Consider the following 13,708-nt stretch of genomic DNA (forward strand, 5'->3'; position numbering starts at 1 on the left):
TAAACATCTGAAATGTAAAGTGAATCTAGTGCTGGAGAAAGGTGCCAGTTTCACAGCCTTGAATAATTGAAGTCCTCCGTTTTTCCACTCAACTTTCTAGAAAACATCTCATACTGAGAGCTAACTTTAATAGCAGTGGTGGCATCTGGTCAATTAGGAAACAAAAAAATTATAATTAATTCTTATTATAACAATCCATAGCCCACTAACAACCCCCATCCCAACTTCTTATGCTAAACAGACTGTTCCACCTTGTATTTAGCTGTGACACTCTGTGTATATCTACACTGCAATTAAAAACCCAGGACTGGCCTGTGCTAGCTGACTCTGGATCACACGAAGTGGGTATTTAATTGCTGTGTACATGCATGGGCTGGAGCCCGGGCTCTAGGACCCTGTGAGGTGGCAGGGTGCCGGAGCTCAGGATGCAGCCCAAGCCGGAATGTCTACACTCCAGTTAAACAGCCCCTTAGCCCAAGCACTGTGAGCACGAGTCAGCTGGCATGGACCCGCCATGGGTTTTTAATTGCCCTGTAGATGTACATTTCCCAGACCTCGGGAAGAGCTCTGTGTAACCTTGAAAGCTTGTCTCTCTCACCAACTGAAGTTGGTCCAATAAAATATATTAACTCACCCACCTTGTCTCTAGAACTAATTTATATCAATCTTTGCAGGCAGCTTTCCTAACAAAAAGTGTCCATATGTGACATCCTGGGAACAGGATGTGGCTAGACAAATTACTCCAGAGGAATGGGGTTTCATCTGGAAGAGGACCAGCAACATCAGTAGGTAGCACAATAAAAGAAAATGTCTTTAAGATACTGTCAATGGCACCTTGCACTAGTCAGGTTAAAATAGAGAGAGGGATTGAATGGGGATAAATGGTGAAGAAATTGTGGTGAAAAAGAAGATTTTAATGCTTATATGGTGGATATGTCCAGTCTTTAAAGAGTATTGGGTTGCAGTCTGTAACAAAATACCACAAATTGTTAGATGTTTATTACCAAATGATCTGCTGGCAATGCACCTTGGGCTTCTTATTGGAAATGGTCAGACACAAAGAGGAAAAAGAATTAATCTCTCATCTTCTAGCAAATGCTCAGCTATTGGTAGCCTTTCACAGGAAAAATAGCTCAACTATAGAGGAATGGCTTAAATAAAAAGGGGGGAGGGTTGTGGTTATGGAAAAATGAACACACCAATTACATACCCAGCAAAATGGACAGAGGACAAATAGATACGTAGATATTTGATTACCTTTTATTCAATACTCAAAGTGCATTCACTTTCAAAAACAAAACTACACCTGTCCAGTTTTTTAAATGTTAATATTTGATATTCAACAGACCTAGTATGTCTATGTGTAATCAGAGAGTTCACTCCAATTCATAAAATCACTAGAAACAACTTTGGGGTTTTAATGATGCTAACTCTGTAATTTGGCAACACCCTGTTAAATAGGAAGCTCTGATGATGACTGTAGTCCGGTATAATATCTCTTTAAACAAAAGCTCACTGCCATATAAATATCAGAAACAATCATTACAACAAAGATTTCTAAACATGTGAGAACTTCCTAAATAAATAAAGGGTTGGGTTTTTTTGTTTTTTTTTTTTCAGTGCAGCATGAGCAGTAGCAGAACAAGCTTTGCCTATGCTGCCCACTGCCAGGGGGACCTGAAAGGATGACCGCCAGGGGTTGGAGAGGAGTGCAGTCTGTGCCCCATTTACTTTCAGCTGTAAACAATCAGCAATGTGCCATCTGTGGGGCTGGCTTTGGGGAAGTGGACACCTGTCTTGCTGGGAATTGCACTGATATACCCCAACTCATTACCCACCAGTCACAGAACAGCTATCAACTCTTAAAAGCTTTTTGATCACTACTGCTGTCATTTCATTAGGAATCCTGTCATCACCTTCAAGCTTCTCTTTGCCTTTAAGACTGTTCACAAATCTGCTCCTTTGTTCTCATCTCTTATCACATCTAGCTTCCATTTCATAGATTCTAGGGCCAGAAAGAATCACTGTGATCATTTAGTCTGCTTCTTGCACAAATGGCTCCATGCTTTCTTTCAGGATGCCCCTTGTGCATAAAATGCTGTCTTTGAATGAATCTATAAGGCCACTAATCTCTCCTCCTTCCTGTCCCTCCTCCAGAGCCACTTCTGCTGTGATATTTACAAGAAATCAGCAGGGCTAGGGGTGTAGTGCTTGGGGATTAGCTGGTTTTTATAAACACTTAGATGATTTAGAACCACTGTGTTGTGCAATTGCTAATCTGTGTAATTATGTGATTTTATTGTTTCTTACATCTCCCCCTCACATTTCCCTTCTGTTTGTTACTCACATGTCGCATCTTGTATAGAATAGAATGTAAGTACTTCAAGGTAAGCGCTGTGTCTTCCTATACATTTGCACAGTGCCTAGCAGGAGGGGGCCTGATTTCATTTGGGGACATTGGGCATTACCAAAATCCAGGAAAAGAGAAATGCAGGCCTTGTTTTGGAATGTTTTAATCATCAAGGAATCTCAGGGGTCAGCTGTAGAGCTTGTCGAAAATTTTTCAATGGGCTATTGTCCCATGGGAAAATGCTGATTTACTGCTGTTGAAATGTTCCCTGGGAACATGTGAATTGTCTCAGATCTTCCTCAGAACATAGGCAGGTTTCAAAACCAGCATGGATTTTTGCCATCCTTAGTAGCCTCAGTGGTGGACTGCCCTGGAGTTGAGACTCTTGGGCATCCAGGCCCGATGGCTGCACAGCAAGGCGTCTGGGAGCCAGGGCCGAGCCGAGAGCTTCAGAGCTTTGGCTTCTAAGAAGACTTTGATTAGAAATTTTCTAAATGAAATGTTCAGGTTATTTCGAAATGTATTTTTCAGAATTACCCTTCTGCAGGAAATTTCAAAGTTGCTACTTTTCATTTTGAAACAGTGACTCTCTCCAAAAATGTTGGAATTTCTCACAGAAAGGGGCATTCTGACTTTCAAACAACTCTGGTTAGGAATTGATGGGGTTGTCACTTGAGGCATATGCATAGGGATAATGTCTCCACAGAATTCGCTGGGAGTTATGTACATAGGTGTGGCTGACACTGCTGTCAGTTGATAAGTGCATGGTTACCTGATTCATTCCCAGCACAGCTGATAATTGTGGGCAGTTGAGTTTTCATTCGTGATTGTCACAAGGCTCAAAAAAGACCAGTTATGGTCTGTCTGGTGAACTAGTTGCCAGTGCAAAGTACGGCCTGCAGGAGGCCTGTGTTCAATTTCTGGCCTCAGTCTCCCATTGTGTGGACTAGATGCCTATTTGGAAAAATGAGAGAGAAGAGAAGAGAGAATGTTGACTTGGCCTTGGGTTAGTCCCCTGGATGGATAATTATCTAATAAGTATGGAGTGTATATTATCAGTAAAGAATGACTTTCCTCTGAGAGCACCACAACACAGCTCTGGGAATGCTGGCTGTGCACTGGAAGGGGTGAAGTTTTAGTCTGGACTGCAGTTACAAACCAGATGCACCTGCACAGCAAAGCTGGCCACCAGAAGGGGGCACTGCTAGGTGGACACATCTCCCCAAGTGTTTGATCACCAGTGGGCAGGCTTAAGGCAACTGGACTTGAACAGAAGCATTTGTGACTTTGAGAGAAGGTGCTTACTGCATCTTTCAATGCTTCTCTTTCTGAGTTTTATTTCGTAAGGCCCCAGAACATTTTGAAAAGACATTTCGGAACTTACTGGAAAGAAAGACCTGAGTATGCAGACATCACTGGGGGTGTGGGAGTTCTCAACCAACAGAATGCAAACACAGCTCCTACAGAGTGGGGGGAAAGTTAGAAAGGCTTGTGGAAATGACTTTAGAAAAACCTCAGCCCTGGACTGTGTCCTCCCTTCTACTAGGTGGTGAGGACTCCCCGACTCTTCTCCTCTCCAGACAGTGGTAGCTCCCTGTGGCTTGTCTTCCCTGGATAGGAGTAGTTCCTCTAATCCTTCTCATAGCTCCTGTCGTCCCTCAGACACTGTCCTGGCCTCCCCGCACTCCATCTCCGACTCCTACCTCTAACTAGTGGGTGTATATATATCTATATCTATATATCTATATATATCAGTTTGCTCTTCAAATCATGTGAAAATGGAGGAATGATATGAAAACTTATTGGCCCAGGTGTCTCAGCTGTGCTGAGAAGGAACCCAGTAACAGCACATTGAATAACTGCTGGCAGTTCCCCTGATCACCCTCAGGAACATTAGTGACATGCACTGCATTGAAGCTCTCATGGATGTTACACCTACACATGTCTCAGGCTACAACCCTATTGCCCTCTGATCCTCAGAGTTTCTTGGCTGATTAAATCATTCTTAGGTTGGGGTCTGAATGGCTCAGAGAATTTTCGAATGACTTTGTAGTCTTTCACTTGTAGGTCAACCAGTTTGATATTGACCCAAAGTCTGTAGCACCTGAAGGCTGGTCAGTGGCCTTATGTAAAATGAGTTAGTGGGAGGCACGGTGTGCCTTTGCAGGTATCCTGCCCGCAGCTCCCTCTGGCTTCTTGGAATAATTTGTTCCCATGCCAGAATACTTAAAGTAAGATCCCCCTAGTTGGTATCATTTATTAAGTCTTATTGGCACTTTGTTCACCCAGTTCCAAACCTTGTTCCCTGTAAATCAGGAGTCCTACAGCCATCCTTCTTTGGCTTGTGCTGTGATTAAAGCAGGGGTTTTTCTCCATGACTGAGGAGTCCCACGGCCTTCCTGCTGGGGGCCTATACTGTGATTAGAGCCAGTTTCCAGCTCTACTTCACAAAGCACCTCTTCTCTCCTTTGGTTCCGGGGCCTCACAGCCCTCCTGGGGCTCTGCTTAGCAGACAGGCTGTCTCCTTTCTGAGCTGTCTTTTCTGCTCCTTTTAGCTTTCTGGGAGCCTCTCTCTTTTCTCTAGGTCTGGACTGAGTTTTAAGCACATGACCTACCTGTTATGTCGCTACACTAATTTTTCCCACCTGAGGAGGAGGGTTGAATGAGTCATAAGTGAGGCTAGACCCATTACCTCATAAAAGGGCCAGTCACCCTGTGACAGTGAGTCTCAGTTCATTGCCTAGTGGGACAGGTGCGCACTTCACAAAAAACATCATGACAGTGGGCGCTGGTTGGTCATCTTAATGGCTCTCATATAAGAGTGAGTGGGCCATGGGCACTCCTCTCCCCACAATAATTTTCCTTCCCTTTATGCCATTTTTAGGTAAATCTCCTCCCTCTGCCATCTTCCCTCTGTCCATTATTTGGCTGCCTTTTCTCCTTTGGAAGTCTTCCTTCTCTCCCAAACAAATCCTTCTCTCACTCACCTCCTGTGCAATTTCATACTGTATAGAGAGAGGCATCATGTTACAGAGCAGGGCGGTTTTACGCTCTCTCTCTCTATGGCATTGGTAAGACCACAGCTTATATTCTGCAGTCAGTTCTGGGCATCTTGTACCATAAAGCTGTCCAGTTCAGAGGGCGCCTGAGGAAGGAAGTTAGAAAGCAGCATCTGAACAAGGGACTGGAGAAACTGATTTGTAAGGATTAGATTTTTAAAAACTGAACTGGTAAGATTCATTTCTGGTATAACTCTACTCAAGTCAATGGAGTTACACCAGGATGAACTTAGGACAATGTGTATAGCTTGGCTAAGTAGTGATTAAGACATGATAAATCTCCACAGATATTTGAAGGATGTAATAGTAATTGTTGGGGGGAGGGGTGTTGAACTTGTTTAGAGTGATGAAGAAGTTATTCCCTTTTAAAACCTTTTTCTCCACCCTCATGTCTATTCCTGTAACTTACACTCCAGTATACAGACACAGAGTCCTTGTTCCAAACCCCCACTCAGCATGACTAACTATATCTCTACTCTCAACTTTCCTTTTTATTCTCACCCTTTATGCTTCCTGTCCAGAAGCCAAATCTGAATGTATTTCAATAGATCTCTTGTGCCTTTTGACAGTAAATCAGGCAATTCTGTATTATATCAAATGCTTCCCTGAATCCCAGATATCTTATGTCTGCCAGTTCCTTAATGTACAGCAACGGTTCAGTTGAACGGGCAGGTGTAACAGCTGAGAACACTCCTCTTTGTTCCTCTCACTAGCCAGTTTACAGAGCACCCTCAAATCCCTGTTTGCTAAACTGAGATTTCTGGGGGCATGAACCATGGAGGGCACCATAAGGGTCTAAGATTATTTCAATACCTTACTTTCCTCATCTGTCCCACATTGCCTGGGATTCAGCAAGGGAGGAGAGGGGTCAGTGCTACTTCTTTCAGAACTAAAGGACTTTTTCCTCCTGTATTTTTCATAGTAATACTTATTTCCAGTAAGCTGATTTGTAGTCACGCTACCCTTCATCTCCCTCATTACCAACTGAGCACCAGCTCGATCCAAGTCCTCCTGGTAGGGCAGTGTCCAGGAAACCTGCGGCGCTGCTGCCTGATTGCCAGCCTCTTAGTCACCAATCTGTCAGCTTTCACCAGCTCTGGTTTTGCATCTCTGGTTAATCCTGTCCTCAAAAGGGATATGTCTCATTTCTTGACTTCCCTCTTGTCGATGTTGTTAATTTACTCGTATTCCTCCCAATGAGATGAGACCCAGTGATGTCCTTATTGATTTCGGCCTGTCTTTATTCCTTTCAGAGTTCCGGCTGGGGATTGTGTGGAATGATGGCTGCTGCGGAACCCCTGACTGCCTTCTCACGGTGGTACCTCTATGCCATTCATGGCTATTTCTGTGAGGTGATGTTTACGGCTGCCTGGGAGTTTGTGGTCAACTTTAACTGGAAGTTCCCAGGTGTCACCAGTGTCTGGGCGCTCTTCATCTATGGCACCTCCATCCTCATCGTGGAGAAGATGTACCTGTATCTGAAAGACAAGTGTAACATTTTAGTGCGATGCCTCATTTACACCCTCTGGACATACCTTTGGGAGTTCACCACTGGCTTCATCCTGCGCCAGTTTAATGCCTGCCCTTGGGACTATTCACAGTTTGATTTTGACTTCATGGGCCTGATCACCCTAGAGTATGCCATCCCATGGTTCTGTGCTGCATTCATCATGGAGCAGCTGGTTATCAGGAACACCTTGCGCTTGCGATTTGATGAAAATGCTGAGCCAGGGGACCCCAGCACCACAATCGCCTTGGCCAATGGCCATGTCAAAACCAATTGAACAATAACCCAACGCCACACTTAAAGTGAGAGAGCCCGCCCACATCCCAGACTGGTCTCAAAGACTGATACGTCCTGTATGATACACAATCCCCTTTATGATGGGGTCATGCATGGGATATAGCAGAATAAAAATGGAACCAATAGATTTTCTATGGATTTTACATTTTTGGCCACAAGAAGCAGTGTCAGCTACTTCTTGGTTAGGTAGTTTCTGACTTTTAACTTATTATGGAAAAAAAAGGCCTGTAAGCTGCATTTTACTGTATGTGGAGAAATGAGAGAAAATGCTACAGTTGAAATGTATACAAAAAACAAACTAGTGGATGGGCATAGACGCTCCGGCTAAATTAGTGATTTGGCTTACTCCATTAGGCAATATTCAGGTGCTTGCTTGCAACCAATACCTCCCATGGGACCTGAGATGCTGCAGGATCAAGGAAAATCCATCTGCTGTTGAGAACGACCCAACAGTGGTGCTCTACTGGGGAGGTAGACAGCGCCCCCTCTTTTGGTTTCCCTGACCTTCCCCTGAGGTTCTTTATTGCACCATGGTATGTTATGGTGCTGGACATCTTGCTGGATTTATATGAAACTTGTACTTTTTGAATTCTCAGTCCTGATACTCACTCGAGAGTTTTCCCCACTCCTTTTTATAAATAAAAGGCCTTTTCTGCCGGGTGAATTCCACCATACTCTGTGCAATCCGAATCACGGCAAAGTGGCCAAAGAGAGAAAAAGCTGAAGTCTTCCCCTCACAGTGGAACTCATCACAAGGGCTGCTCCAAGCTCCAGCTCCATTTCCAACCAGGCAAACCCAATGGAGATGCCACCTGGGGTCTTCTGCCTTCCTTCCCAGGGATTTCTCTGTCACTAAGGATGCTGATGACTTAATTCTGACTGCAGCCCCTTGCACTGCCTGATGTCAGAGTCCTCATTTGACTAAGGCAGCAACCAGGAATCAGTCGGAGTCCTCTGGAACAGACTCTATCGCCTGTGTCTATTTCCTTCTGCACCAGTTGATCTTGTCTCAGCTTGGTCCAGTGTTCTCCTCCGAGTACTGACTTTATTTTTCCTTCCCAGATGCTATTTTAAACTAAGTACAGCAAACCCTCTCCATAAAGCTGATTTGGGGCAGCACAGGATGTGCCTCAGTGCCCAATATCAGGGAGTATGCTAAAAAAGAAAGTTTCTAAGGAGCACAGTAGGACTATTCCTCGATTTCCTCCAGTTGAGGATGGGGTTGGGTTGCGAGAGGGGCAGCAGGGAGATGGAAGGGCTGCAAGGTACTGTTGCTCTATTTTAGAGCTATCTCAGCTAGAGAGAGTTTCAAATTTAGCCACTTGGGAACAATCCTGAGGCTGTGGGGGAGGTGGTGGCATGAAAGATGCATAGCTCTGGCAGCCACAGATTAATTGTCCTGAGGACTCTTCTTGGCTGCTGGCATAAGCAACAAGGATGCACTGTACCACATGTTAGTCTTCTCTCACTCAGAGCTTTATGAGGAGGGTGTGCTGTAAATAGGTATATGAGGCCTGATTAATTCCAGGTGTCATTCCACTGAAGTCAGTGGCATTGTACCAGCAATGAATTTGGTTCAAGATGTGAATGTGTGTGTGATTGTGGAATCTAGCTTTTCTGTTGTGTTGGGAATGGCTGAATTATTACCATGTTGGTCCATGACTGTTCTCTTTAGCCAGTACTCAGCTCATAAATCTGCCCATTGGTCTGTGGAATTCCATTCCAGAGGGAAAAGAAACTCTGTTGCTATCAATGGAATTGTTTGTAGGTAACGCTGCTGCTTCTGAACAAGAATCAACACACACAGTGTTAATTTTTTCTGTACTGCACAGAGTGCAATTGTTTTATTCCTCCCTATGCCCCATTTCACATGACATCCTTTGCCGGCAACGGACATGTGAAAGCAGTGGAAACAAGGAGTTAATCAGCTCTGTCCTGTGGTATGCAATGCCTCCGGAAATACCCAGAACATAGAGAGAGGTATTAGTATTCCCTTTTTGTAGTTCATTAAATTAAACCAACAAACAAAAAACAGAGAACAGAAATGTGTTTTCCATGCTCTGATGCCACTACCATGAAATCAAAGAAATAATAGGTTCACTTTATCAGCCAGGGAAATGATGGTTTCAAATATTTAGATCTCGGCAAAATAATCACTTTGGGTATACAAATAGCATATGGGGGCAATTCATAGGCAGTAGAGTCAGATATTAGGGGGTGGGGTGAGGGAGAGGAGGTGCAGACAGGAACTGAGACATGCCTATCCATTGTGACCGTTGCATTCATGAAGAGAATGTGTGAGGGTGACTAAGGTCAGTGTCTAAATCCAAGGACCCTTCTCGCTGCCCAGTTGAACTCTGGTGTGGCACTGCCTTCCATGCAGCATGCAATGTCTGCGCCAGGCCACGCCCTCACTTTGGAGCAGGTCGCACTGGAACTGTGCCGTTACAGAAACATTAAGAAGGTTTAAGTGGCTTAGTGAATTGGCAGCACAACCAGTGACCGCACAGTTATGACTCCGTGGTGGGGGCAGCTATCCACGGTGGTGACCAGCACCTCAATCATGTGTTCTTTGGCTTTAGAAACTCCCCAAGTGCAACTGTTCTTGCACTGCCGCATAACAATCAGTGGTTCACTTAAGGAGCGGTCCCTGAGTGGCCTTTTACATGTGGTTATATCATGCAAATCAGACCCAGTTGCCCCCAAGTTACCACTGTGGCACCTATTCAAGCTTATTTTTCACCAATGACTGACAAATACCGCTCAGCTCTTGCATCCTCATGGGGCTCTAATTTACCCACAGAAGTGCACTTTACTTGCAGTTTGCACAGCAGGAACTGAATTGGACCCAGTACATTATTAAATCACTGTGTAGCATCCACTGGATCACTCTCCTGCTATTACTGGGTACCCTTGCACCTTCCAACAAAGACACCATTGGCCACATTTCCAAAAGTGCTGAGTGCTCTACAGTTCCTGTTTTCAATGGCACCTGCTAGGTGCTGAGCACTTCTGAAAAGCTGGCTATGTATCTGCTGCTACACCATGCAGGTCTCATTTCTCTTTCTGAAGAGCAATGCGGCTGCAGTCAGAGATTTAATCTCCCCTTTAATACAAGTGAATACTACTGATAACATTTTACAACAAGTTTCAGAGGAACAGCCGTGTTAGTCTATATTCGCAAAAAGAAAAGGAGTACTTGTGGCACCTTAGAGACTAACCAATTTATTTGAGCATGAGCTTTCATGAGCTACAGCTCACTTCATCAGATGCATACCGTGGAAACTGCAGCAGACTTTATATATACACAGAGAATATGAAACAATACCTCCTCCCACCCCACTGTCCTGCTGGTAATAGCTTATCTAAAGTGATCAACAGGTGGGCCATTTCCAGCACAAATCCAGGTTTTCTCACCCTCCACCCCCCCCCCCCCACAAATTCACTCTCCTGCTGGTGCTAGCCCATCCAAAGTGACAACTCTTTACATAATCAAGTCGGGCTATTTCCTGCATAAATCCAGGTTTTCTCACATCCCCCCCACCCCCATACACACACAAACTCACTCTCCTGCTGGTAATAGCTCATCTAAGCTGACCACTCTCCAAGTTTAAATCCAAGTTAAACCAGAACATCTGGGGGGGGGGTAGGAAAAAACAAGAGGAAACAGGCTACCTTGCATAATGACTTAGCCATTCCCAGTCTCTATATAAGCCTAAATTAATAGTATCCAATTTGCAAATGAATTCCAATTCAGCAGTTTCTCGCTGGAGTCTGGATTTGAAGTTTTTTTGTTTTAAGATAGCGACCTTCATGTCTGTGATTGCGTGACCAGAGAGATTGAAGTGTTCTCCGACTGGTTTATGAATGTTATAATTCTTGACATCTGATTTGTGTCCATTTATTCTTTTATGTAGAGACTGTCCAGTTTGACCAATGTACATGGCAGAGGGGCATTGCTGGCACATGATGGCATATATCACATTGGTGGATGTGCAGGTGAACGAGCCTCTGATAGTGTGGCTGATGTTATTAGGCCCTGTGATGGTGTCCCCTGAATAGATATGTGGGCACAATTGGCAACGGGCTTTGTTGCAAGGATAAGTTCCTGGGTTAGTGGTTCTGTTGTGTGGTATGTGGTTGTTGGTGAGTATTTGCTTCAGGTTGCGGGGCTGTCTGTAGGCAAGGACTGGCCTGTCTCCCAAGACTTGTGAGAGTGTTGGGTCATCCTTTAGGATAGGTTGTAGATCCTTAATAATGCGTTGGAGGGGTTTTAGTTGGGGGCTGAAGGTGACGGCTAGTGGCGTTCTGTTATTTTCTTTGTTAGGCCTGTCCTGTAGTAGGTAACTTCTGGGAACTCTTCTGGCTCTATCAATCTGTTTCTTTACTTCTGCAGGTGGGTATTGTAGTTGTAAGAAAGCTTGACAGAGATCTTGTAGGTGTTTGTCTCTGTCTGAGGGGTTGGAGCAAATGCGGTTGTATCGCAGAGCTTGGCTGTAGACGATGGATCGTGTGGTGTGGTCAGGGTGAAAGCTGGAGGCATGCAGGTAGGAATAGGAAACCTACTGACCACTATTCCTGCTGGAAATGGCCCACCTGTTGATCACTTTAGATAAGCTATTACCAGCAGGACAGTGGGGTGGGAGGAGGTATTGTTTCACATTCTCTGTGTATATATAAAGTCTGCTGCAGTTTCCACGGTATGCATCTGATGAAGTGAGCTGTAGCTCACGAAAGCTCATGCTCAAATAAATTGGTTAGTCTCTAAGGTGCCACAAGTACTCCTTTTCATTTTACAACAAGGGCGCCCAAACTGCATGACAGCGAGGCCCACATTAGCAGCTCCTCAGGAACCTGGGAGCTATACCTAATTTGCAGAGACATTTACCAACACCCTCCCCCTTCCCCCCCCCCCCCCCCACAAAGGCCTAATATTTGCTTGTACATGTATCTTCTTCAATAGATTAAAATTGCCTGTTTGAGTTCACCAGCAATAAAAACTTGTGATTTATCAGCTTTGTCCTCACTCTGCAGCTATTGGGAGAGGGTGGCCCAGAGCTGCATTTTTGGATATGATGGGCCACATTTAGCCCTTGGGCTTCACTCTGGGCACCTCTATCTTATCTTTCAAAGCACCTTTCATCCCAAAGAATCCCCAAGCACGTCACAAAATATAGACACTGGTGCCTTGTGCACGTGATCGTTCCTGCTTCCAAGAACTTGCCAGTGCAGAACGGCTGATATTAAAGCCAAGTTAGCTAAACTGTTTAATTTCAGCATTATGATCTAGATGCAGGGATACCAATGTACCAGGTTCTGGTAAGTCTTCCCACTGCTTCTGGTCTAAGTCTGTTTTGTAATTGAAATCCTCCTTGCATAGAGATAATCCTGTCAAGGCTTTGCTTGAACTACAAATAGTTGTTTAAAAATAAAAGTAGGCGAAGAAAGACTGAAAGCTTGAACAGGTTTGGAATTAGCAAACAGGTAACCTGAGACCTGCTGGGTGCAGCAGCACTGGTCGTCAGTAACCAATTTACCAAAACCTGCACTGAGGGAAAAGGGATCTCATATTTAATTTGAACTTCTGCCCTTTCTGCATTATGAATATAGTACACAAGTCACTAGTAAGATGAGACTTTCAGATGAGTTTAAACAAAATGTCCTTTTGTTTCAGCGTGTCCTGGCTTTTCTGAATTGATGCAACATACCATGCAAGAGGTAAGTTTACAGACCACTGCTCTCTGCTTCCCATTCCTCCTGGCTTTTAACCAGGATCTTCTATTAACAAACAAAATGCGTTTTTTTCCCCTTTCCCCCTCACCTGTACAATAGAAGGATACCATTACAATCCCTGCTTTTGAAAACAGAAAGTGTCACTGCTTTCCTGGACTCCCTTCCAAGTCAACTGCTGGTCCTACAATGCCACACCTCCATCCAATGGCTTTAGCATTCACCCTACAGGGGAAGGTCACGGAGCTGAGGAGAACTCTAAGAGCGTAGTTCAATTTTTAGCAAATAGCTAATTACATTTCTGTCTCTTACTACCCCAAAATGGGCTTTTCATGATCTGGAGCCATTGAGAAGGGGCTTTCCACGATCTTTATGTAACCCACACTTGCAGATTGTGGCATTCTATCACTGTCTGGAGCAGGAGTGGCCAACCTGAGCCTGAGAAGGAGCCAGAATTTACCAACGTACATTGCCAAATAGCCCCAATAATACATCAGCAGCCCCCCCATCAGCTCTCCGCCCCCCGCGCCTCCTGATCAGCTGGTTCGTGGTGTGCAGGAGGCTCGGGGGGGGGGGGGGGGAGGTTGAGGAGTGAGGGCATGGCAGGCTCAGGGGCAGGAAGAGGTGGAGTGGGGGCAGGGCCTGTGGCAGACCCAGGGGTTGAGCAGTGAGCACCCCCCGGCACATTGGAAAGTTGGCGCCTGTAGCTCCAGCCCCGAAGTCGGTGCCTATACAAGGAGCCGCATATTAACTTCTGAAGAGCCG

At 44.9% G+C, this 13,708-nt stretch overlaps 2 protein-coding genes across 13 annotated transcripts in view; both read left to right on the top strand.

Moving 5' to 3' along the window:
* TMEM229B (transmembrane protein 229B) overlaps positions 1 to 13,708 on the top strand; it is an 80,031-nt gene that overhangs the window by 56,142 nt on the left and 10,181 nt on the right. For 6 of the 10 annotated variants that reach the window (XM_075129645.1, XM_048852294.2, XM_048852296.2 and 3 more), the window contains 2 exons: positions 6,663 to 9,193; positions 12,888 to 12,931. In XM_075129645.1, coding sequence (XP_074985746.1) covers positions 6,687 to 7,193 — 507 coding nt within the window. In that variant the 5' untranslated portion in view covers positions 6,663 to 6,686 and the 3' untranslated portion in view covers positions 7,194 to 9,193; positions 12,888 to 12,931. Of the gene's footprint in view, positions 1 to 674; positions 786 to 6,662; positions 9,194 to 12,887; positions 12,932 to 13,708 lie in introns of all 10 variants that reach the window. The other 4 variants (XM_075129640.1, XM_075129641.1, XM_075129642.1 and 1 more) reach the window with 1 other exon arrangement.
* RAD51B (RAD51 paralog B) overlaps positions 1 to 13,708 on the top strand; it is a 788,206-nt gene that overhangs the window by 55,231 nt on the left and 719,267 nt on the right. The window contains exons 1-2 of one of the 3 annotated variants that reach the window (XM_075129637.1): positions 9,156 to 9,193; positions 12,888 to 12,931. The exons of 1 other annotated variant lie outside the window; for it this stretch is intronic. The gene's annotated coding sequence lies outside the window, so the exon portion shown is untranslated. Of the gene's footprint in view, positions 1 to 9,155; positions 9,194 to 12,887; positions 12,932 to 13,708 lie in introns of those variants that run through there. One more of the 3 variants, XM_075129636.1, reaches the window with a different exon arrangement.

Source organism: Caretta caretta, chromosome 6, assembly GCF_965140235.1.
Source record: "Caretta caretta isolate rCarCar2 chromosome 6, rCarCar1.hap1, whole genome shotgun sequence".
Classification (NCBI taxonomy): domain Eukaryota; kingdom Metazoa; phylum Chordata; order Testudines; family Cheloniidae; genus Caretta; species Caretta caretta.